The sequence below is a fragment of the Phragmites australis genome, chromosome 11 (genome assembly GCF_958298935.1).
Source record: "Phragmites australis chromosome 11, lpPhrAust1.1, whole genome shotgun sequence".
Classification (NCBI taxonomy): Eukaryota; Viridiplantae; Streptophyta; class Magnoliopsida; order Poales; family Poaceae; genus Phragmites; species Phragmites australis.
This window is the reverse complement of record NC_084931.1, coordinates 33072547-33098132: the sequence shown is the minus strand read 5'-3', so window position 1 is coordinate 33098132 and position 25586 is coordinate 33072547. Positions and strand designations below refer to the sequence as shown.

General features: G+C 45.6%; 2 protein-coding genes and 1 pseudogene across 2 annotated transcripts; 1 reads left to right on the top strand and 2 right to left on the bottom strand.

The window, feature by feature from the left end:
- Window positions 1-466: 466 nt before the first annotated feature.
- On the bottom strand, window positions 467-2100 carry LOC133884183 (phospholipase A1-II 6-like; annotated as a pseudogene).
- Window positions 2101-10540: 8440 nt separating this feature from the next.
- LOC133885642 (protein INCREASED PETAL GROWTH ANISOTROPY 1-like) lies at window positions 10541-15398 on the top strand. Its single transcript, XM_062325376.1, has 6 exons — window positions 10541-12043; window positions 13226-13357; window positions 13444-13625; window positions 13707-13818; window positions 14815-14949; window positions 15079-15398. The coding sequence occupies exons 1-6, from the start codon at window positions 10781-10783 to the stop codon at window positions 15208-15210; spliced, it is 1956 nt and encodes a 651-aa protein (XP_062181360.1). The 5' UTR covers window positions 10541-10780; the 3' UTR covers window positions 15211-15398.
- A 2242-nt stretch (window positions 15399-17640) lies between these two features.
- On the bottom strand, window positions 17641-20978 carry LOC133884207 (U-box domain-containing protein 1). Its single transcript, XM_062323553.1, has 2 exons — window positions 20655-20978; window positions 17641-18689 (listed from the first exon to the last, which is right to left on the bottom strand). The coding sequence occupies exons 1-2, from the start codon at window positions 20912-20914 to the stop codon at window positions 17822-17824; spliced, it is 1128 nt and encodes a 375-aa protein (XP_062179537.1). The 5' UTR covers window positions 20915-20978; the 3' UTR covers window positions 17641-17821.
- Between the last annotated feature and the right edge of the window lie 4608 nt (window positions 20979-25586).

Here is a 25586-nt window from a genome sequence, read left to right as displayed (position 1 = left end):
CTTACGACTGAATTGTAGATATTTATGTTAATAATGGTTGTATGCTAAGATACATCAACTATTTATATTTAAATATTAGAATGTAAAATATAAATATAATTTTTGTTCATAATATTGGAATCATGTTTATTATTTGTGAATAGATCTAATTTATAATTTTTATTTTATGTGTTATGCAAATTGATTTTTATTTGTTTCTTGATTTTTTGAAATTATTATTATTTTTAATGTCGTCATCGTATCTCATTTTTTTAAAAATAAATTATAAATTCTTTGATATTATTTTTGAGTGATAATCCGTAATATGTTTGCGTTCGGTTGTTTTAATTTTATAATGTTTTATTATAATTGATTTGTAAAAGTGTGTTGATTGCTAACGTAACTAAGTTGAAATTTGCTAACGTGATTTTGTTGGACAAATGATATTTATAATAAAAAAAAAGAAAAAGTAAGGTAAAAAGTAGTCTTAAGGCGGCTGGACCTTGATATCCATCGGTTCGTCTGGCAAGGCATCCGCAGCAGGCAGCACCTTGCAGTTGTAGACTATCAAGCATCAAAGTATCAATCAATTATCCATCAGGCAGCACCTTGCAGGCTTGCACCTGGTACGTCAGTACGTGAGTACATTCATCGACCATCGGTCCATCCGCAGTCCCACTTCCATCGTTTTCTGTTTTCTCGTTACCTCATATGATCGTATCGCATTGTTTGGTTTTTCTTGCAATAGCAGACTAGCAGGAGCAGCCGAGCAGGACAGTGTCCGCGTGTCCCTGGCATCGTCTGACGGGCCTACCGTGGCAGCGGCGGAGGCCAATTCGAGTCTGGAGCGGTAAGCGTCTTCGATTCTTTTGATTCTTGTGATGCACGTAAAGTTTTGCTAAGTTTTATCTTAAAGACTTTTTAAGTGTGAAATTGATAAGCCTTAACTCTAATTTGATAACTTTATTGGTAACATGAGGAAAAATGATAGATTCAAAGGATTAAATAATTTTGGTGAGCTCTCTATTAGACTTGTTGAAACGAATAATCATATTATTTATGACTTGGTGTACTTGCTTTTTAAATTAGTATTGATCTTACCGGTGGCGACGGTAAGTGTTGAAAGAGTATTTTCGACATTGAGTTTAGTGAAGGATAAGTTGAGAAATAGAATGAGTGATGAGTTGTTGAATGATTATTTAGTCACATATATCGGACGAGATATCTTCTCCAAGATAAATGATAATGATATAATCGAGTCTTTCATGACCATAAGAAAACGCAAAGTGAAGGATTTAGAATAGTATCGTAATGATATAATCTTTCACTTATGTAAGACTTTATATTATGTTTGGGCTATTTATATTACGGTTTTATAAATTTGAGATTTATTGTTAAATTTACAATATTATACCAAATTACCGAATTTGTATTATCTTTTATCAAATTTTATACTCTTTTACTAAATTTATAGTCTTAAAAATTTGAATGTCTACCTACGAAAAAAAATCCTGAGTCCGCCCCGGACCGAGCATTCATGATCCCCAAGCAGACCTCTCGGCTGTACCATGGCGAACTCCAGGTCGTCGACCCACTCCAGGGCCTGCAGCGTGCCGCGCCACGCGACGACGACGTCTCGGCGCCCGAGCGCGGCCTTCCCCTCGTCCGTTGCCACGGCGACGTACCCGATGCAGTTGGACTCTCTGCACCTTCCATCCCGGAACACGGACCTCAGGATGAACGCGTCCGGCACGGCCACGGACGATGTCGCGTACAGGAACCTGGTGACCCGGTACGCGCGGGCGTGGCCCGGCAGCTGCACACGCTCGAAGAACCGCGCCCTGCCGAACCTGAAGAGGCCGCCGGCGAGAGCCTCTCGTGGTTGAACGCGTCGTAGGTCGCCTGCGCCATCTCGCCGTAGCGGAGGACGGTTCGGCGCAGGTCGAGGTCGAGCGGGTCCAGGAGACCGCCCCAGTTGCTCTCGCCATGGAGCTCACGCCACCTCTGAGCCGTGTTCCCAAGGCCGCCGTGCTGCGATATGTTCAGCTGCGCCACGCACTTACACCTGCGTGCGTGTAGAATTGCTATGGCTTCTGCAGCGGCTAGATCGCTTGCTTGCATTGCTCAATTTTTATACAGTGACGGCAATGGCGTGGTATCGATTAACTCTTGCTTTCTTGGGTTTGCTTCTGATGACGAAGAGTGCAAACGGCAACGGCGTGAAATGCATCGAGGTGGGAATGCATGATGAAATGCATATGCTTCGTGTGCAACCGCATGCCCCAAATGGGCAGGAAGAAGAACAGAACAGGTGAAGTGGACACGCCACAGCGTAACGCGTCAGTGAAGTGGCAAGCAATGCAAACGGCATGCACGTCTGACGCGTTCGGGTTCAATAACTCAGTTGCGGCCATTCCCAAGGTTCTCTCTCGCTTTGGGGCTTGCAACAAGAAGAAAGTGAGCAGTTGAGAACTCGGGTAGAAGGCCTTGTAGGCCTCCAGTTGAGTTCCTCAGTGTTGTGCTGAATTGGGCCAGCCAAATAGAATTAAGAATTCTTTCAGGCTGACTCCCGTGACCCCTCTAACATTTTTTTTTAACAAATATAACTCTCATTAATAATTGATTCTTGACGATGTGTCTAGATATATCGTCAATGGAAGTATGATTAACGTTTCTTACGAGGGTGTGTGAGTTTGTGTGGATGATGAGCTCAAAACACAAGAGATTATCCAGGTTTAAGTCTCCTATGGAATAATAATCTTACGTCATGTGTATTTTTTATTATGTGGATCAATTTGGTTACTGAAAAAGCTTCGTCCCTTACAAGCCTAGTCCTCACTCCTTTATATAGGAGGAGAAGAGACGTATATACAAACAGTGCAATCAGAACTATGACAATCTCAATCCTACCGAAAATACCTACTATGAAGCCATCATTACGGAGAGTAGGCATGCTCGGTCTGCTTGATCGTCTTGTGCGTCTTGTCTCATCGGCTGCACGTTGTCACACTTATTTGCGAGATTGTCACACCCGCCTGCAGGGTTGTCCCATAACATAAATTGCTACGGGATGGGCCACTGCACCACTGTGTCGCCCACGACTTCGCTCGTCGAAAGGAGGTGTTTAGGGAAGAAAAATACTTGAGTGGATAGTATTAAATGAAATTAGACTAGTTATGTGAATACCTACCGCATGGGTTTCCTTCCGTGATCAGGGGATGCTTAAGCCCTACCAAACGTGCGTGCTGGTGTTAGCTTTTGATAATATCTACTGCCAGCGGGCTTTTGCTAGTGTGGGCCCACAGAATAGGGGACCCCTTTATTTTTTAGATCGACAATAGCTCCCAAGCTCCAATAAGGATGCGGGGGACTAAGTGGTTTTGCCACGTGGTCATAGTCATGGTCTGGTTATACCACTTGGGCCCCATATGAACATAAGATTCAGCCCATGGGTGGTCACTGACGTTGTCCCCTCATGTTGTTGGATAAGAAACCGCTTCATGAGGGGATGTTAAATGTACAGAGAGAGAAGATGTAAGTGGGAGAATCGTGGGAGAGAGAAATATTAACTGTCACTGGACCCGAGAGATTTTGGTTCCCCATGCGTGACCCTTTGAATTCCGAAACGGGTGGACTTCGCGACAGTGGCCCCCGGGCACTCATGTCCCCCGACGACCAGAAAAGCCGAGTACCGGTAAGGGTGTGCTCGGGGCTGCGAACAGTAGCCCCCGAGCACCCAAGTCCCCCGAGGACCCAAGGAAGTTAGTTCCGGGAGAGAGTGCTCGAGGCCTTGAACAGCGGCCCCCGAGCACTCGGTTCCCTGAGGACCCGAACAGTCAATTCCGGGAGAGAGTGCTCGGGGCTGTGAACAGTGCCCCCCGAGCACTCGGTTCTCCGAGGACCAAGAAAGGGCATATCCGGGAGAGAGTGCTCAGGGCTGTGAACAGTGACCTCCGAGTACTCGGTTCCCCGACGACCTCAGAACTTCTTTGCCGGTGCCCCCCACAGAGGTCCAGCGGTGAGGTGTCAACCAGTGAAAGGCCCGATGCCGCATTTAAGAGGGCGCGTGGCCTGTCACTTCCAACTGCTCTTGCCACGCTCGATGTCAGTCCCTGTCACGGCCTGGCAGGGAGCCGTGAGGACATTTAATGCACGAGTCCCATCCTGCGTCATCCGGCGCGTCTCGGGATAACCTAATGATCAGTTATCCCCTCTGGAGCCTTACCTTTTCTCCTACCTTCAAAGCAGATGCCGCCTAAGAGGACAACCCGGATCCAACCACGCCAAGGGCGTCAAGCTCATGAAGGATACGAGGCCGCTAGTGAGGTTCAAGTGGGACGACAACCCCGAGGAAGACCACGAACCAGAGGTGGAAATCAGAACCGAGGTGGATGGGTTAGGCAAGCCCCACTGTTTCCCCAAGCCCAAAGAGCAGTCATGGAAGAGCTAGACCACGACGAAGAAGTAAACTAAGAGCAAGAAGGTTATGGCCAGAACAACCAGCTGAGAGGACAGCTACCACCCCCACCGTCTGTGGAGGAACTTGTGGCTTTAATGGCAAGTCGTCTGACAGAAGCCATAGCACAAGGCATTCAAGGCAACCGTGGACATGGTTAGGGGCCACAGTCCAAAATGACTGAGTTCATGAGACTGAGGCCAGCCATCTTTGACCACGCCGAAGATGACCCTTTAGCAGCAGATGATTGGCTACGGGGCATAAACAGGAAGCTGGATGTCGTAAACCCCAGTGACCATGAAAGAGTTCTTTTGGCATCACACCAACTAACTGGAGCAGCCTTAGAATGGTGGGAAAACTACCAAGAAGCAGTAGAGGATGCTAGTGCCATCACATGGAAGGAATTCCAGGAGGAATTTAGGAGGTATCACATTCCCGAAGGGATCATCGAGATGAAGGCAGCAAAGTTCCGTGACTTGAAGCAAGGGTCCATGACCGTAAATCAGTACATCCGCAAGTTCACCAAGCTCTCTCGCTATGCCCCTGAGGATGTGAACACGGATAAGAAGAAGCAGGACCGCTTCAGAAGGGGACTGTATAGTACTCTGAAGACACACTTGTCTGCAAGTACCTACCCAGACTTCAACACGATGATGAATCGAGCCATCATCGTAGAGGAGGCCAAGACAGAAGGAGACAATGACTGGAAGCGCAAGTTTTTGGCACAAAAGCAAAAGCAGCAGGAAAGGTTTGCAAGGCCCAAACCTAGCCACTACCAGAAGCCAAAACACCAACCAACCATGCAATATCGGTCTCAAGGGTACAACCAGCCAGCAAATTCAGCCTACCGCAGCCAGCACTCAGCAAGTCAGCAGAATAGTAGTGGAACTGTTGCACGAGGTGACCCCAAAGGAGGGGTCCGACAGAACGGGCACGCCAGGCTGCTCGGTGGGCCCTCTTCGCGGCGCCTGTTGCAGAACGGCATCATGACCAGCGAGACCGGACGGAGGCGCGTTTTCAACCCTCCCCGTCACATCGCGCAGCAGCCCATGATGGTTGCTTTACATTTATGGCGCCTTGAAACTCGTGCCCTCCCTTTCTGGGCATGCTACCACCGGCGAGTATTTAAGACGGGGCGGGCTCCCCGGAGAAGGAACAGAAGTAACAGAAAACACACTCTCGAAGACAAGTAACAGAAATTAGAGGAAAGGAAGCCGAGGAAGAAGACAGAGGTCCAGTACAAGCACAGAAGCTGAGATCACCGAAGAACAAGAAGCCCGAAGCTCTAGGATAGACAAATATTCTTGTAACCAGCAACTTCTCTGAGAGACATTCCCAGAGCATTTATAGCATACACACAGGAGTAGTGTATTACGCTCAGTGCGACTTGAACCTGTCTAAAAATCCCTCCAGTGCATTTACTGCATTCGGCATCCGATCATTCCATTCCACCTGCCATCGCATTTACGCCCATTTATTTCACCCGCAAAAACAGATTCAAAATCATCCCCCGACCGAATCTCAAAGGGGGTCTCTCCGGACCCCTGTTTTAGGAGTTCACCCTCCGACAGCGAGCATGCTCGATTTGCCTGTTCTTCTTTTGCATTATGTCCTATCAGCCACACGTCGTCATGCCCACTTGTGATACTGTCGTACTCGCCTGCAGTGCTACGAAACGAGCCATTGCACCACTGCGGCGGCCACGACTTCGCTAGCTGATAGGAGGTGACTGGGGAAGAAAAACACTTAAATGGATAGTATTAAATGAGATTAAACTGGTTAGGTGAATATTTACCCCATGATCAGTAAGAACTAGTCATGAGATTAAACTGGTCGTGCAAGTCCTACCAGACGTACGTACCGGAGTCAATTTTTGATAATATCTACTGCCAATGAATCTTTAGTGTATGGGTCCATAGAATAAGAGATCTCTATTCTTTACATCGATAACTCCACTTAACTTGTTTTTCCTCGACCTGCATATGCGGGCAACTAATCGCACATTTATAGCAGACTACGACACCCGTTTGAAATTTCCAAACTGTGTCTGGTCTCTGTTTTTCCAAGACTTCGGGTTCAGTATTTTTGGGTAGACCGGCGACACTTCACCTGACTTCAACTGCAGCATTGCTCACTCATGCATATGAACTAGGCAGTTCGGTTGCTTAAAGTGATGAACACGTCAGGACTAATCACTTTCACCAACCTGTGTTCATCGATCGGATCTCTTATTCCCAACTCCAGCATGAAGGCAATGCCTAGATAGTGCTTCAGATCTCATGAGATCCTTTGCTTCGATCCTACTTCCTTCCCTCGCTGATAATCCGGTAACGTTCGGACGAAGCGTTCCCGACGAAAACCCTTCGCGGTAATGCGACTGATAATTGCGCCGCCGGCGACGCATCTGTTAATCTTGGTGACGATCCGAATCCGCACAACAGTTTCTGCATCCATTCTCTCTCGTGATCTCTAGCCCCCTGGCATGCCTTTCAGCAGCGATGCCCTCACCCTGAACCCTTGGCTGCAGATCGTCGACAGAAGCTGCCTGCAGCCGTGCACTCTGGACCACGACACACTTGCAAGTTAACATGTGCTCTATGCTGAGCCTCTATCAAGTGAGTCACTTCAGCATGCATGCTGCGTGCTTGGAATGCTCGCGTTACTGCGTACATGCTAGCTCTATCAGACAAGCAGGTACATGCGAATCAGCTTTGTTTACATTACAGATTTACAGGAGGCATGAAAGGAAGACGACGTGCCACCCGTGGGGTAGCATCATTTTCTGCCCAGAACCACCGAACCTCCATCGTCTCGAGTGATGATACGATTGTGTCGCCGTGTGGTTGCAGACTTTCTATTTCTTCTTTTTTCCCGATTACCACTAGCACATCACACTCATAGACCCCGAAGTACACGTTGTGTTGCTAATTATTTCTTTAACTGCCACGACTAATGATGAACCCCCTGTAGCCTTGTAGGGTACTACTAAGTATTGCAAGACCAACTGACCGGATGGCCCTTCTTGTCCTTTCTCCATCTCGGCGGCGCTTGCTTCAGTGTTGGCAACAAGCTTGTAAGGTGTGTGTTTGTAGGAGTCTCGAGCCGCCCGGCGCCTAGGCCAAGTGAGGCGGTGGCGGCGGAGACGTTGTTTTGCGAGTTTGGAGGGGTGGTAGTGGGTTCTACGGTGATGAGGCGAGTGGATTTAACTTCTCTTGTTGTCTTCTGGCGGCGAGTTTAGATTCAGGACCATAGAGGCATGGGGCGAGTCCCCGACCGATGGACGTCAACCGTTTCTTTCTTCTCGTCCCCTGGGGCGGGAGACTACTTTGACTCCAATCAAAGTCAAGGTGCGATGGTGTCCTCCTTGGTTTCGGTGTGGTGTTGACCATTCCTGTCATGCTACGGCTTCTGCTTCGGCGATGGAGTCCAGCGGCGGCGGTGTCTGACGACTTCAGCAAGCGCAGGGGCCTTTAACGTCCTTCCTGTAATTTTCTTCTTCTTTAGGACCTTCTGTGCACTTCGGCTGGGACATCTATCCCTTGTCTCCTTTATGTATGTGTACGTGCTCTTGTACGTTTTCATTATCTTCTAATACATATATGTACTCTAAAAAAAACCCTACATGTTCTGTTCCACAGCACAGAAAACGGAATTTAAATTGGGAGCACTGTAGAGCTTTGCTGGCGGCTGCAGATGTATGATCCAACGGGCAAGATTGAACAGATCACGTGAGATCAGCGCAGGGAGAGAGCGTTTTGACCGCTCCAGAATACTGTACAAACGAGCCGGTTGATGACGCTCCCATTTATTCTCTCGGTGGTTTTGCTCCGCACCTGCCTTTATGGAAGCGCCTGTCCTGCCGGAAGGGAGATTTTTCAGAGGGCTGTGAGCAATCCTTACGAGGACCGTATATTTATGATGATATTTATGTTGAATGATAACGAATAATTCATAGATAGTTAAGAATTCATGGATAAATAAGTATAAGTATGAGGAATAGATAATTAAAATAGATTATACGTAAAGTTAAGTTGCATTTTTCATGTCCTGCCCTGCTGCCATTACTGAAACTCTGCATCCATGCAGCTCTGAGCATTTTGAAACAACCGGCCGGCCAGTAGGAGCACGTAATTGCAAGGTTTTACTTATCTTTTTTGAAATGGTAACCGCTCCTCAGCGGTAACTGAAAATGCGCGGTAACTGAAAATGCACGGTTATTACGATAATAACTCAAAATTCAGTTTAAATCGTACAAAATTCATTTGCTAAAATTTGAAAAAAAGGGTCAAATTCTCTATTCGGTAACCGGTTGAATCGAGCGATTTTCTCGATTTATCGAGCGGTTTTCTCGAATTTTTCGTATTATTGGTAACCGCTTAGCTTTTTTTTAATCGCTCGATTTTCTTGATTTATCGAGCAGTTTTCTCGATTTCCAGTGAAGTTCAACAAAAAACCAAAAATTAGCTCAATATTATAAAATTAAGAACTAATTAATCTGAGCTTCAAATCAAGTGAAACAAATTTTGTTGGTTTCTAACATTATCTGTATGATAAAAGTATTTATACTCTTTGCTAATTCAAAAATCATGAAACTAATTTTGTTAGTTTTCTTATATGATCCTATGTCTTTTAAAAATACATGAACTTATGAATTAGTTATTGTAACATGCAAGATTGTGTAAATGTGTTGCGACTAGATTAATTCATAACTGACTCATCACATCTCCAAAATTAGTGAAACAACTTTTATTAGTTTATTTATACTATGCTTTATGTAGAAAAAATAATAGTAGACATGAAAAAAATAATTACAGTGTTGTTTCTTAACATATTCATTTTATTTTTAGACTTTGTAAAAATTATGGAGAAATTAGTAAAACTCTAAATGAAGTGAAATCAATTTTAAAGATCATCTTAAGATACGTCTTTAAAAAAATATTTGTTTGCATGTTAATCTTTTTCTTAATATGCTTTAATAATTGAGCCACATGCTTTCACTTTTATTTTTTTTTCAAACTTTCTCTCTATAGAATATGATACAAATGATATTATTTTTTAAAAAAAATCACAGAATATTTTAGAATTGTTCCTATTTTTTAGGATTTTTTGATTTTTTTAATTTTTTTAATTTAAATTTAGTTATCGTTAAGTTTCTGAAATCGGATGGAAGCGATAAGATCAGTAGAATTTCGTAACATTGGTAAATTGAACCCTGCGTACTTGTCAACAATGGCACGTCAAATCAAAGCTCAAAACCACATCACATTTGGACACCTGGTGCAGAGCTTTGTGGTCTCGTCTACAGTAACACCACACCGACGCGAGCAGAGACTCACGTCTCACACACACTGACACATGTGGGCCTGCGATGCAACGACGAGGTACGCCGTGGTCCCGTACGTGCGATATACTGGCAAGGCAAGGGTGGCGCACGCGGACTGAGATCTCTGTATTGGAGAAGCAAACGAAGGGAGGCTACAATTTTCTGTATTAAGATGAATGTGCACCGATTAAAAACAGTAACTATGCTGCTACAGTATACCGTACCCCTATGCTACAGTAATATCGGTTAATTACTATATGCTACTGTAGCTCTTAACTCATTGCACTATTTATACAGTGATTCTCTGCATTAATTATAATTAAGGTAGAAGATCCGGATCCGACGCACGCACGCTTGCCCTTGTTTCGATGAGGGATGATGTTGCGGCACCTCGGAAGGTGGGATCGACCGTATATTTATGATGATAATTTTATTTAAATATCTATGGTTTTACGAAATTTACTTATTATGTGACTGCTCAGTGTGGGAGAGGTCAGGGCGTTTTCATTCAGAATCATCACAGCTACACGTGTGATCATCAGCATCAGCAGAAAAAGCACCGGTTAAAGCAGTAACAGTGAATTAATCCTTCTCACCGATCGAGCTGATAAAAAGAAGGGAGCAAAGCTGAAGGTCAAAAGAGGTTTCCAGATTCAGAACATGCTGATGATCTGGTGCCACACCGGCCTTTTCCCCAACGTTCACATTCCACCTCATCCATCCCCAACGAAGCTGACGAGTATTTCGCCACACTCCACACCAGTAGCCTTCACTATATCAGTCTCTCGGACCAAACCGAAGACCGTTCCTCGAACGCCGTGCTCCACCCCTCTCTCTCTCTTAAAAACTCAAAAAGCCTACACGCGATAGAGAGGAGAGAGAGCAAGCAAGCAAGAAAGGAGAGAGAGAGAGAGTGTGGCCCGGAGACCAGCACGAGCGCACGGCACGGCGATGTCCGTGGCGCAATCCTAGTCGTCCATTTCGTATTCGACGGCAAGCAAGCACCGCGTCCAGCTGCAGCCATGGTGGCCGGCCGCGTCAAGGCGGCCATGGGCTTCCAGCGGAGCCCGGCGACGCCTAGATCCTCCTCTCACAAGGCGCCGTCGCTGGCGCTGGCTCAACCGCCGGGTTCAGCGGCGGCGGCGACGGCCGGGCAGCCGGAGACGCCGCGGCGGAGGTCGTCCGGCTCGCCGGCACCGGCCGGATCGGGGTCCAAGGTGGGGCCCTTCGCGCGGTACTTCCCGCGCTCGTCCGCGCAGGTGCAGCCGGCGCGCGCGACGCCCGAGGTCGGGGAGCTCGTCCGCCTCGTCGAGGAGCTGCAGGAGAGGGAGTCGCGCCTCCGGACCGAGCTTCTGGAGCACAAGATCCTCAAGGAGACCGTCGCCATTGTGCCGTTCCTGGAGACCGAACTCGCCTCGAAAAGCAGCGAGCTCGGGCGGTGCAGGGACGCGCTGTCCCGTCTCGAGTCCGAGAACGCGCGGCTGCGCGCCGAGCTCGACGCCACCGTGTCGAGCGCGAGGAGCAAAGAGCAGAGGATTCGTGAAATGGAGACAGAAATGGCGGAGATGAGGAAGCGGCGGCGAGAATTTGCGGCCGATCCCGACGACTGCTTGTCGTCGTCGTCATCGGACAACTCCGAGCGCTCCAATGCGGCGAGCAACTCGGCCAAGCCAGCTAGTGTCGTGGCTCGCTTGCCTGTTCTCCCTCCACCACCTCCGCCGCCGCCGCCGCTAATGCCTGCGCCTTACAAGTCCAGGTCCTATTTCTCCGGCTCGTCGCGTGCCTCGCCGGCGAACTCTTCATCTAGTTCTTCCTCGTCGGTGCCATCAGCGCCGACATACTCTTCTGACACCGCAGCGTCAAGATGCCGCGCGCCACAGGAGCTCTCGAAGCTCCCGCCAATTCCTGCACCGTCCCCGCCGCCGCCGCCGCCACCGCTACCACCTTCAATGCCGACGTGCCGACTTCGCAGCGCGAGCTCGTCGCCATCGACCTCAAGCAGAGGCAGCGGAGGCGCGGTGCCTCTGGCTCCACCTCCGCCCCCGCCACCTGCGGCGAGGAGGAGCACCAGAGCGTCCTCCCCAGCGACTTCACTATCGACCCCGGCGTCCGGCCCATGCGTGAGGCGAGTCCCCGAGGTGGTGGAGTTCTACCACTCGCTAATGCGGAGGGACTCGAGGTCGAGAGATGGAGGCGGCGGCGGTGAGGCGGGCCCCGGAGGGGGCGCCGCAGCGGCGAGGGACATGATCGGCGAGATCGAGAACCGCTCGTCCCATCTTCTCGCGGTAAGCGTTCGGTCGACAAAATTTACTTTTTTTTTCTTGGACAAAGTAAAAATCACTTATTTCTGCTCTTTTCAATCCATTCTCCACTCATTTTCTTTGGCAACACTATCTCCTTGGCCTGCCTTCTTGGAGGAAAAAGTCTCAAAGATTGAAGAAACTGACATGAGTGGTTCTGAAGTTGTAGAACTGTAAGAGTAGTTGCTGATAAGAGTAGTTGTAGAACTGAAGAAAAAAAGAAAAGAAAAAAAGAGCACCAGAAAGCGATCGTCTTTTCGAGCGTGTGCACGCATAGCATACGGCCATTCGAGCAGCAACATACAGGTGAAACAAACACCTTTTCCCCTGTTCACCTCTCTCGAGTTCACAACGCTCCATGGATTCATGCGGGAAACCCACGAATTCTTGTATGCGTTTCTCTTTGGAATTTTTTGATCCATGACAAGAAGACGCGAGGGAGGTGAATAGGATAAGACAATCCGTAGTTGGGAACAAAAAGAACGCTGCAGCCTCTGCAGGGAATCCAAAGTGGCCATGAATTCTTGGATGCGTTTCTCTTTGGAATTTTTTGATCCATGACGAGAAGGCGCGAGTGAGGTGAATAGCATAAGGCAATCCGTAGTTGGGAACAAAAAGAAAGATGCAGCCTCTGCAGAGAATCCAAAGTGGCCTGGCCTAGTACTGATTTGTGGGGCCTTAACCCAAAACTGTCACCACTAGTCCAACGCTGTGACCGGTGGATTTAAAGAGGAGTGTAATAAATGAGCTGAGACTGAGAGTACGATGATTACCGCTTTTCAAATAAATAACTCTGGCCGCTCGAGGCTCCGCTAGCCCGTTGGAGCGATCTAATTTAACCGTTGCTTCGCGCCAAAGACTCTTGAACCGATGCAAATCCGAAACCAATGGGTAGTGTTGGGTTAGCGAGCCAGTGGCATGAATGATTACATTCATATATTTAAGTTATTAAACATTTATATATGAATTATTCTATCACTCTATCCAAACAGCTTAAAAACAAAATAAATTCGTTCCGTTTTATTTTGTCGCATGAACCAAACACTACTCAAATGCGTTTCTTCTGTTGCCGCGCTGCTACGAGCTGGAAGTTGTTTTGATTGCTTGGTTTGTGATGTAATTTTTTTGATGAATTGACGGTTTGGTGCGTGGCTGGGGGATGCACAGATCAAATCGGACGTGGAGAGGCAGGGGGATTTCATCCGGTTCCTGATCAAGGAAGTGCATGGCGCGGCATTCGTCGACATCGAGGACGTGGTCACCTTCGTCAAGTGGCTCGACGTCGAGCTCTCACGCCTGGTGAGCTATCCATCCAGTGTCCACATCACGAATTCTTCCTAACAACGACCAGATAACCAAGGTTTCACTTGATGCTGCGCGCGCAGGTGGACGAGAGGGCGGTGCTGAAGCACTTCGACTGGCCGGAGGGAAAGGCGGACGCGCTGCGCGAGGCCGCGTTCGGTTACCGCGACTTGAAGAAGGTTGAGTCCGAGGCGTCATCGTTCTGTGATGACCCCCGGCAGCCCTGCTCTTCTGCTCTCAAGAAGATGCAGGCCCTCTTCGAGAAGTAGGCACTTTTGCAGCTTCTGATATGAGCGATCTTGAGTGGTTTTGCTGGTTCTTCAGCTCATCCATTTGTCATTGGCAGGTTGGAGCATGGAGTGTACAGCCTTGTGCGTATGCGAGATGGCGCCATGAGCAAGTACCGCGGGTATCAGATCCCATGGGAGTGGATGCAGGACACCGGAATTGTTAGTCAGGTACTACGAGTCAATTGTTTTCACTAGTATCGATATGTCAATTGAGTTAAGTAAAACTGTAACGTAGCAAGAGATATGTAGATAAAACATTACTTGGAGTGGATTATGCTTGATTTTTTGTTAGAACGAAAAGGACAGTACTGGTTAGTGGAACATTTTTGTTGGTGTGTTTTCATGCACTTGTAGACGAATGAGGCAGGAACAACAACCATAATTCACTATAGTACGCACGCAAGTGGTGCCAACAAAAAGAACTTTATGCAAATTAGCATTATGGGGGACCAAAAAGAAGGCTCTGGCTTCTGTTGCTTGTTGAGCCAGGGGTCCTCGTGAATCTATTTTGTTTCTGCATGATCTCTTCTGAACTTTGGGGTCAAATCAGTAACGTACAGTAATTAGTTCAGGCTAATGTTTTCATGTTAGATATTGTAAATTTTGAACCTGAGCCTCAGAACAGGTGCTTGGGGACAAAAACATGGTCCCCATGGGTTTGTTGCTACCTTGCTGTATTTCTGAGCAAAGATTGGACATTTTCAGTGTCAGTTGATCCGGGCCAGATGTCATCCAGATCTTGTGTTTGCTTTTAAGAGTCTGAGCTCCAGTTCTAAGAATTCTTAGAGCATGGTAGGCCGTAGCTTCAAAAATTCGTAGAGCTAGAGCTGAGTATACACTCTATATTCACCTACAAACATGGGTGTTTTGGTGAGTCGTCTTATTTACATTCCATATTAAAAATGTATACTTAAATCACTTTATATTCACCTACAAACATAAGATCTGAGGTGAATCTAGAAACCGGAGCTCTGCCAAATAGGATCTAAGTTATTAAGAACTGAACTTTAAGATCTCTTCAGATGTGTAGTAGACAAAGTTCTAGTTTACCTGGTAGCACATGGGGCATGCAATTGGTAAGAAGAGTTTTTTAAAGCCCTGAATTTAAATTGCAACCTTGTGATATATTCATACTATCCTGAACCCCAAAGTCCACACGTGCAGATAAAACTCCAGTCAGTGAAGCTAGCAAGGAAGTATCTGAGAAGGGTTTCCTCTGAGCTTGAGGCCATACAAGGTGGCCCTGACGAAGAGGAGCTGATGCTCCAAGGAGTCCGATTCGCCTTCAGAGTACACCAGGTAACCAATCGTCCAATCCATTTGCTCATGTACGCCGATACGCATCGTCCAATCGTCCAATCCATTTGCTCATGTACACTCCAACTCATCAATCCTATATTTGTTGCTGAACCCTATTTTTTCTTGCAGTTTGCAGGCGGGTTCGACGGCGACACGATGCGAGCATTTCAAGATCTCAAGGAGAAGGCGTCGACGTTCCGGTCGCAACGGGAAAGCCAAAATCAGCATCTGCAACAGCAAAGGCTCGCTGGCAGAAGTTAAAACGCGTGTATTTATAGCAGCCCATCACCATAGGATAGCTGAGATGTTTATTTGGCCAAATGCTCGATTTGTTAGCAAGGAACTATTTCACATTATCAGTGTTCTTGATTTCACATGCTATGGCGTGGATGTGGTGTGTGCACGCGTTACCTACCTATTTATCTATATATGTATCTATCATTTTGTTATTTGGGTGTTAAAAAGAAGTCTCCACATTCGTCCTTAAATCACAAAATTGCCATATTAATAAAATAAATAAAAGATCTAGATTACTCAGTGTTATTAACATCTATCAATTTAGATTAACCAGAGAGTCCATATCAAATACAATTAATAAATAGCTATATTCGGAATTAAAAAAATATAAAAAAATAGCAGTTAGATTTTCATGTGGTTTGGGAAGCAAAATATCTAAATAAAGAGTCTAAATAAAATAAAACTAATAATAATTGAAATTGAGGTTAGAATAGAAAAAAAGAAGGATCCATATCAAATAGTCTTAGAAAAAAATCAAATTATTATAAAAATCAAATACCTAGATAAAAAATCTATGTAAAATATAATTGATCAATAGATATGACGTCACGTGTCATAAGATCATAGTGTTGGTAAGCGTCAAGGCAAACCAAACCAAAATTCGCAAACTACAAATGGTCAACAAGGGACACTACGATCTTGTGATTGCAGCCACAAGGAGACAAGGTGCTATACTTGACTTAATTTATTGGGGAAGTTAAACAGCGGAGCAAGGCATAACCACATATTATAGATGATAGAGCCACAACCTATAATGGCTATGAAGGACACCTACAAAGCTAATGATTAATAAGCCATAATGTAACCAATAAGAGTTGAACTTGGGCCATACAGCTTGTGGTCACAACGACAAGCGGGTGAAGAGTATGATTTGTGTCTTTATATGATCAAGACATGCCTATATAACTATGTTTGACTAAAATGTTATATAAATTCATAGTGAGTTGATTAAATATGAATTTGATACTTCTTTCTAGCTGTTCTAATAGATCGTATAAATGTGAATTTGCAATCGAAGTGAGTACATAAAACTAGCGAGTACACAAAACTAGTAGAGTAAATACGCTATTCATAAATAATTTTCTCTTCCTGTAGCATAATTTTTTCTCTTATTCTAATTTTATCAGTTTTGTAACAAAATGACACTAACCTCACTAAAAAAGCTAAAAGACTAATTTCTAATTAAATATTTTCAAGATAAATATTGAGAAGAGGCTAGCTACGTTATTAACATAGGCCATATTGTCAGTTATCTTAGTATAATAAAGTTAAAAAGAGTCACCTCATTCGCTCTCAAGTCCTAAAAATTACTATGTTAGTCGGTGGAAAAAGAGAAAGATCACACTGTTGATTGGTATGAACCCTAATTATAACGGTTTAAATCTATTAAAACAGCTAGAAAGAAGTATCAAATTTGAATTGGAATCTTATATCCATCCAAATACATGCGGGAAATATATATGGAAATACATGTCACTACGATCCGAATCCAGGTTGTGGGCAACGAGTGACGTTAAGAATGAACGTGAGGAGAGGTTGGAGCCTGTATCACCAATTTCAGGGAAAGGTAACTAGAAAAATGTTACAGCACTATGTTGAGTCGGTTGCCAAACCAAGTAGAATAGGAAGCACCAGCAACGTAGCGAGGGATCGTCCCGTCCAGCGTCTTGCTGCACAGGTCGTCGTCACGTTCGCTAACGAGGGATCAATCCAGCACGAGCCGCCGGATTCGCTTCGGCCGCCGCCTTGCCGCTGAGGAGCGCAAGCTGCTCAGAAGGAGCCGACGTGCAGCCCGATGACCTGGTGCAGCGACGGTCCATGTACGCTGACGACGAGGATTCTGCATCGTCACCGACGAGCTATTCGATTAGTGTCTGCGCTGCTTGCTGGAACTTGGCGTGCAGGGTGACCGCGACGGCCTGTTCCTTGAGGAGAGGGCCTTCGCCTGCCACGCCGCCGCTTCGCAAGCCGCTCAGAAGGAGCTCCCGAGCATAGAGACCTGGACGACGCCGAGGCGGTGAATCTTCTGCCACAGCATCCGATGCCATGCACGAGCACCATGACTAAGTACACCGCGTGCTTTCAAATGAACATGTGAGCATAGCATGATTAATGGTTACAGTCTCACAGAAGATCGATGACGTTTTTTGAATGATGCAGTATTAAGCGGATCGGGGCTGGGCCGTCCTTGGGTGTTCTTTTGGTTTGTACCATCGTTGCTCCATGGTAGCGTGTATTGTTGCGTGTAGTATGTATGCATTCGTGATTGCCGCCCCTACCTCTTTGTCACGCACAAACATGTGTGCTCTGTAACACACAAACAAGGTGTTAGCAAATTTACGAAGTTGGCTTGTAGAACAACTTGCTGATTTTTGTTTTACTTACTGTGTTTTTCTAAATACCAAGTTATGTCACTTGGAAAGAAAATCCATCTTTGAAGCACATAAAATGTATTCTGATCAATTTCGTCAGGGAGTTCACTTTGGGGTTAGGTGGTCTACTTATCCACATGTGCACTCCATTGGACCAAAATTTACCAAAGTGAAAAGGAAAACTGAACACTTGCAGATCGGGTTCAACAAGGCAAGCTCTTGGAGCTAGAGCTCGTAACGAGCAGCTTAACATTCGTCAGGTCCACGGACGCCGTGGCCCTCCTCAGTATGGACTTCATGTTCCTGTCGAGACTCTGCTTCACTATCTTGTCCACGCCGTTCCGGCACCCTTTCACCTCTTGGCCGCCGCCGTCTTCTTCGCCGTCATTGCCATGGCACGAAGTGCCTTCCATACGCGGACCCGAATGCGCCCTGACCCTGTCCTGCCCTTCGTCCTTGAACCACTGCAGGATCTTGGCCGCTCTCCTCTGCGCGAGGGGACTCCCGAGCAGCGAGACCTCCAGGAGCGCCTGCACAGCGCCGAGCTGGCGCATCTTCCGCCGCAGCGCCGGGCTGCCGTGCGCGAGCACCATGACCAGGTACGTCGCGTGCTCCTGGCACCGCGCGCTCTCGTGCCATGTCATTGCCTGCATCAGCGCCCTCGGCGCCATCTCGTCCTCTTCCATCGCCTTCTTCCGAACCGCGCTCGTCGCCGCCAGGTCCCCGAGAATGGACAGCGCCGCCTCCGACGTTTGCTTGTCCAGGCAGAGCGACAGGAGGGAGTGCACCGCGCCGCTAGAGACCACGTCCCGGACATGCTCCAGCTTCGTCGAGAGGTTGCGGAGGGTGGCAAGGCACGACAGCTTCGTGTCGGCCGAGACGTCGTCGGCGCTGAGGGTGGCGACGAGGAACGGGAGGAGCTCGGAGGCGGAGAGGGGGAAGTCCGTGCTGGCCAACGACGAGATGGAGAGGAGGAGGAGCGCGAGCTGGTGGCTTCTTGACAATTCCTTGTCGTCCATGAGCTGCGGTAGCTTCTTGAGCAGGCCGGCCTTCACTATATGCACCTTATTTCTGAAACCAAAAGCAGTGTCCCTTAGCAGAGAACCAACATGGCACAACAGGATGACTGAAGAAGAGACAGTGTGCCGAAAACTACAGAACAAAACATCGTATTTTTTTAGACAAAGGAAAAGTTCCAAAACGTCGTATGTGTGATATGTAAAGTAAATTTCAATGTAAAATGACTGAAAACATGTGTTGGAACAAAGAAACTGAAAGCATTTAGCAAGTCCTGGGATGGGAATTCAGAGAACGGCTTTGCCAGCTTTCAATCACCTAAACTTTGCAGTACTACAGAAAATTCAGAGAAAACATGTGTTGGAAGAAACAAACGGAAAGCTTTAAGATTTTTTTAACAACGCACAGTTCTATTTATTATCTAGCAGCTAAAGAATAGCAGAAGTTCAGGCAATTAGACACTCCCTTCAGAGAAATGCTTTCCCATGTAGAAAGCATTATTACTTCTTGGAGCATGCAAAAGGGCACTTGCATTCCATTTCATGGCTTCATGCATCACGGTCTCATGGATTACACGTTTGTTTTATGCGCATCACAGGCTTAATTGGTCCATAGAATAATCAACATTGTGGTTACCAGTTTCATTCCATTGTGGTCAGTGGCGGCTCTAAACCATATTGTGTAGGCATATGGGGAATGCAGTGCAAGTCTACATCAGAACTTGTAAAACTGGGTACGTCCAAGTTCTCAACGTGGGATCACACATATGTTGTCTATCTTTTCCTGACGCACCATGTATATGCATGTCGCTATATGGGCCCCATTGCCATATCCATATAGCAGATATGCAAATAGAAAAAGATCATGTGTAAATGGCTCTCAAAGAGTTCCAAGTGATGGAAGAATCGAAACGAAACACACGGTTAGGTCCATTTAGGTAAGATTTCTCGAGAAAATAAAGATGTCTGGAAGAGAATATCAGAGTAGAAGTTCGGTAGCATCGCAAGTCAAATTGCAGCAACCCGGCGCTGCACCTGCTCAATATTGTACGCCTTGGCTGCCTAATACCAACGAACAAAGCTGAATTCGGAGTTGGATAAAGAGCTGACATTTTGCGCCCCGGTCAATTATTCTGTCAGATAGCAATGGCGTGAGAGACACGTAGAAGCAAAAGTTGGCTCGTGCCCACCTAATGCTTGTGGAAAGCAGCAAGAAATGATGGGTTTGCATATTCTGTTGGACGGACTTTGACAAATGTTTCTCAAAAGTTCAGAACAATTTGAGAGGGTTTGTCAGAGCAAATGCTGTGCAAGGTCACATCTTTGTCAAGGCTAACCACTTTCAAGGTTCAATCCTCTGCTATGATTTATGAAAGTTGTGCCTGTCAGTATCGTTGCTACAGAGCAGTGTAGATACGTGCAAATGTAACAAGCCAGAGTTTTGAAGCGACTAAACAGCGTCCTAAATTCAACTTCTTCGATAAAAGAGCATTCCTACCGTAGGCAAGACATTTTTCTGGAGGACGAGCAGTTCAGGACTTGAATGAATCTACAAATTGAACGATGGACGGATTCAAATTCAAAGCAAACCAACCTAGCAAACAAAATCAAGCAAACCAAGCATGTTTCATGAGAAGAAAAGCAGGACACTCTGTCATCATCTCTACACTACTCAGCCAAGCAGCCAATTCAACCCAGTCAATGAGACACTTATGCAAAACATAGTCCCCCTCTTGGCTGAATTTTGGAACAAGTTCATATCTCCCCAGTTTTCAAATCTCATGTAGAGCCATACTATACTATCTACTCTGTTTTTCCTCAAAAAAATCACATCCACTCTGAAAACTTTAGTTTTAACAGGATGGCTAGAGTGATGTGCTAATTGGTCGCTTCTTGCCTTCTTGATCATAAAATCGCACGTAATATTGTCAGAGATAGGCGATTCTAGCATCACGAGCATGCCGCAGAATCGAAGAACACGAGGCATGCAACAAGCAATCCACAAAAGCTGACCACTAACCTGTGAGTCCCTCTGGCGAGCTCAAGCAGCGCCCCTGCCGCGGCCATCCGCGCTCCCGTGCCGGCCCGCCCACTCGCGAGCATGGACACGAGCGGCGGCACGACCCCGAACTTGGGCAGGAGCCGCTTCCTCTGCTCGTCCGACCGCGCCAGCCTCGCGATCTCCCCCGCGGCCTCCCGCTTCTCCTCCGCCGCACCGAAGATGAGCTGCTTCACCGCGGCTCTCATCGACACGGCCGCATAATCGCCCGCCGCTCCCATGCCGACGTCCCACGCCCGTGGCAACGCCGAGGCGGTCAGTTGGGTTGGATTGCGTTGGGTTTGGTTTTGGGGTTTTGTGGTTCATTTGACGTATGGAGCACTTGCGTAAATAAATTTTTCACTAGCTTTTGCGTAAATAAAATTTTCACTCAACGAATAGATAAATATACAGTGGAATAAATAGACAGCTGAAATAAGCTATATGTCTACGAGTCCATATAGAGTTGTATTCCTGATCTTTGCGCATCGGTCGTTTTGAGGTTTTATAGTTTGGCTGACGAATGTAGTATTTGAGTAGTGGACTAGTGGTAGTGCTACTGTATCGTGACACCACCGAAAATATTTAGACGGCTAAGATAGGTTATAGTGGACCGGTGATAGTGCTATCACAGCGTGACACCACCAGGGATGTTGCAAAGGGCGGTAGCCGCCTGGCTTGTCAATGGTCCGCCGCCTCGACCGGCCTCTTGCCCTCTTTTTCGCGGCCAGACCACGGCGGCCGGCCACAATTATCACCCAGGTTGGTTACATGCACGTTTGATCTCTGGTGTGTGGTTAGATCACTACCGGCTGTGACCTTGCTTGTGCTGGGTACAGTAGGAAGTTATGATGCGGTCGGTGCTTGGGAAAAAAGAGGTGCTGGGTACAGTAGGGAGTTATGATACTGTGCTTGGGAAAAAAGTTGGTTAACTAGATCAAGCAAGTACTTGTGTGTCTTTCTGAGTGAAGCACAAGGCATACTACTGCTATGACTGAATTACGACATGGCGAGGAAGATTGGATTATGTTTCGGTAGCATCCAGGAAGCTGTGCCCTGATGTTACCTGGAATTTGGTGTGGGCTCTCGCCTATGGCCGAACATGGCCCAACCGATTGGAAAAGGGAATACTGCGTGATCATTTCGTTCTGGTCGGTTTAGGTATAAAAATATGGATGCTTCTGTCTGTACACGTGATGATGACGATGTTAGAGATTGATGTACTCCCTCGTTTCAGTTTACCTATCAATATTTTTTATTATAACAAATTTGACCACACGGCTTTTCTCTAAAAGTTTTATAGGTACTTGAAAATATACGATATTAGTAAAATCTATTTCATGATAAATCTAATAATATAAATTTTTTAAGTATGATAATTTTTAGAAAAAAGTACGATCAAAATTACTACAGTAAAAAAGACAACGAAAAGCAAACTAAAATAGAGATAGTATGAGGATAAGATTGGATCATCATATTCCCTGAAAAAAAGGGTTGGATCATCATAAGATCTACTCGGACATTAGGTTTTCTTGTTCTAGCTTTCGTACTTTTGGCGGCATTGATGTGCCCGAACTCACTCTTGGGTAGTACAGTACTGCATGAGTTAATTTGTTGCTTGATCAGAACTTACAAAGGTGTTACTGAAGAAAGTTCAGTTCGAATGCATCCGTTTGTACGTTGGATTAGGGCATTTAAGATGGCGTGCTACAACCCTACAGACTCGTCCTCTTTTGCATTTCAGGGCCGGTCCTAACATATGATGGGTCCGGGGCAAAATAGAAATAAGAGGCCTATGATGTAAGAGAGAATTATTTATAAGCCACCAAATAAGTTGTACAGTCATAAGTACTATTGATTTTATATTGATATATGGGTCAGAACCCATATGCTAGCCTCGTACCAAGTGACATAATTTAGAGCATACACTTATTCCGTGATATTATTATAGATATTTTTTTATTTAAACAGATCCAATAATGTTTTTTACCATTTTACTTCTTAATTCTTATATAAAACAACCCTAGTTAGAACTGGCTCTCACCAACATAGCTATTCAAAATTAAATTGAAAAATCCTAAATATTATTGGAGAAAAAAATAGAAAAATAAAAAACCAATGAAAAGCAATAGAAGAATGTTACTCCAAAAACAAAGAAGTACTCTATCAATCTAGTTAACGAGCACTTGATTGAGCCTCAATTCATAGCCAGACTACACTAGTGAAGAAGCAAGTTTGCATGCTTCCTGTCACTACTTGTCTATTGCAGGTTAACTTTCAACGCAAGTAATTTAAGTAGTATTAGACATATGTAACTAGCACTTAAATTAACAGCATACAAGATGACCCCTCCAGACCCTGGGGCCCTGGGCGGTCGCCCCGTTTGCCCTGCCCCAGGGCCGCGCCTATTTGCATACTAAGCAATCACACATGCGTTTCATACACGTGAAATTTATAATATTGTAACAGGATAAAAAAAAATCATTATAAAAAAGTAATTAAAAAAATATGAGGATGCAACCCTTTAGATGTAAGGAAATAATTATGTATTAATATTTTTTTAATGCTAATAACACCCTATTAATTGTAGGTTTTTAAAATCTATTAGAAGTTTCAAATAATTAAGAGAAGAAGAGACTGGGATCAACTTTGATTATAAACCGCTTGATCAATTATGTAAGATATACAGTAAAGATTGTTTGAATATGTTATAATTCATCCATTTTACATGAGTATAAATATTTCAACATCTAAATTTGCATAGGGACCCACATGATCAACCGAAGCAAATTTTTCGTTGAGCTTTGGCAGGCTAGCTCGGGCACATGCTAACTTGATTCCAGAAAGGCGATAGGTGGAGGTGGTGGGTCGGCTCAGATGGATCGAAATGGTGGGGCACTAGGAAAGCGTTGATAGCACACTAGATTTTTTTTAGTGGAGTGCTTGGACAGCGACTAAGCCCATTATCCCGTGGTTACGTACCAGTTACCACGGTGAGGTGTAAAACAAGCAGAAATTGTTTGTGCCATATGGATGCATGCTACGTACTATACTCGCAGTTGCTTTCTTGTCAAGGATTGTCGAAATGGGACTAGGATCTTCAGAAGATTTATATTTTCTTTCGATGTGTTGCTCCTCTAATTCCTTTTTACTTTCTGTATGGATGTGAATGAGCTGTTTCATTATTTGTAAGGATACGGCATGGTGTTGTTTGTAACCGAGGTGTTCGGGCTGGGACAACAGAAATGTAAGGTCCAACCCAAACCCAAAGCGATAGCACAAGGTGGATTTGGTGTCCCTGGGCTGCGAATTCTCTTGCGTTTCTGAGGCTTGCCCTGACCCAGCCCATTAGCAGCTCGCACCGCTTGTCTTCTGTTGATTCCATGAGCTTGGCTCGTGTCGTCTTCACAGCGGATTCAGCTGCCCCACGGATATATCCCGTGATGCCGCACCAGATGGTGACTACTGAACGCACCACGTACCGGTGCTTTGCATCTCAATCCTATTGCAACCAATCGATGAGCTAAGCCGCTTAAGCTAATAAATAGCTTTAACCCTGTTTATTTTCACTTAAGATTATAATAAACTAGCTTATTTGTGTAAAGTGGAAACAAACAAATAGATTATTTGTCTAGATTATTATAAGCTGAAGTCCAAATTATAATAATCTCATAAGCTGTGGAGGAGAAGCTTATTTCAGCTTATTTCGACTTTTTACTATACTACCCATTGAATTTAGAGAAAATTACTCACCAATACCACTCCTCCCACCCCACACCTGAATCCCCCGCTCTCTATTGAGAGCGTTGCAGACTTTTGCCAACAATCCAGACTCCAATAATCCAAGTTGCCAAACAGCTCACAGCTTATTTTCTCCCAGTTTATCATAATCTAACTTATTATAATCCACTATCTATAAGCTGCTTATTATAACCTTAAGTGGAAACAAACAGAGCCTTACTAGCGTCCACTATTGCGATGGGCGGATCTCTGCCGCTATCACATCGAGGTAGCAGGCTGTAACTTTAGCGGATTGTACTTGTGGGCCACAACTGCACTTGTCCGGTTGCAACGGGTCGTTTACTTATGCTAAGCAAAACCTAGCGCCAACCGTGAGCTATCGGCTCGTCGGCTGCCGTAACCTAGTGTCAACCCTCAACCATGAGTCCGTCGTGAGAACCGAAGAGCCGTGAATCCAGACATTCGGTGCTTGCGCTCCTGCTCCAGGACCACTACCCTGTCACCTGCCAGCGTCGCTGGTAAGATCTTCTAAAAAGACTTCACAAGACTTTGGGTTTATTGATCAATTTTGCTCGTTATTTATTGTTTTCTAGTTGCTAATTGCTATTTTATCATGTTATTAAGTCAAGGATCATGATGTATACTTAAAATTGTGATTATTTTTTTAAATTTCGCTATTGGAATTTTGCGTCTGCAATATCATCCGCTATCCGCTATCCGTTATCTTGACACTAATCCGGTACCACACGCTATCTGCTATTTATTCGCTCGAAGCCGCTGTTTCATCAAAAATACCATAAATAACTTCACCAAGAAGCCTAGAAACGCGCTTCGCATCAACCGTCAAGTAATCTCAAATCCAAATAACAATGCTAACCTAGCATAGCCATGCTTCCACCACGGCTTTGCATGTTTTCACTCCAAAACGCCCCGAAAGGGAGTGGTTTTACGTCGAAATGCTCCTACACGGCAACAAAAGCTCACCCATCTACCGCTTCACAGAGCTTTTGCTGCCGTGCACGACGCCAGAGGGCACGAGCAATGTAGGGCGTGCTATGCACAAAAAGTTACTTGGACCACTCGTATCTCCAAAAGATGTCAATATGAATTCACTATTAAAGATAAGTATAGAAAATTTTTGCTCACTATGAAGATACAAATGATAAAAAAAAA

Excerpts from the sequence above, each read along its gene's own strand:
- LOC133885642 (XM_062325376.1), top strand. The coding sequence starts at position 10,781 with ATGGTGGCCGGCCGCGTCAAGGCGGCCATGGGCTTCCAGCGGAGCCCG. Across the intron at positions 13,358-13,443 it reads ACGTCGAGCTCTCACGCCTG|GTGGACGAGAGGGCGGTGCT; the intron begins GTGAGCTATCCA and ends CTGCGCGCGCAG. Across the intron at positions 14,950-15,078 it reads TCGCCTTCAGAGTACACCAG|TTTGCAGGCGGGTTCGACGG; the intron begins GTAACCAATCGT and ends TTTTTCTTGCAG.
- LOC133884207 (XM_062323553.1), bottom strand. The coding sequence starts at position 20,914 with ATGGGAGCGGCGGGCGATTATGCGGCCGTGTCGATGAGAGCCGCGGTG. Across the intron at positions 18,690-20,654 it reads CTCGCCAGAGGGACTCACAG|AAATAAGGTGCATATAGTGA; the intron begins GTTAGTGGTCAG and ends TTTTGGTTTCAG.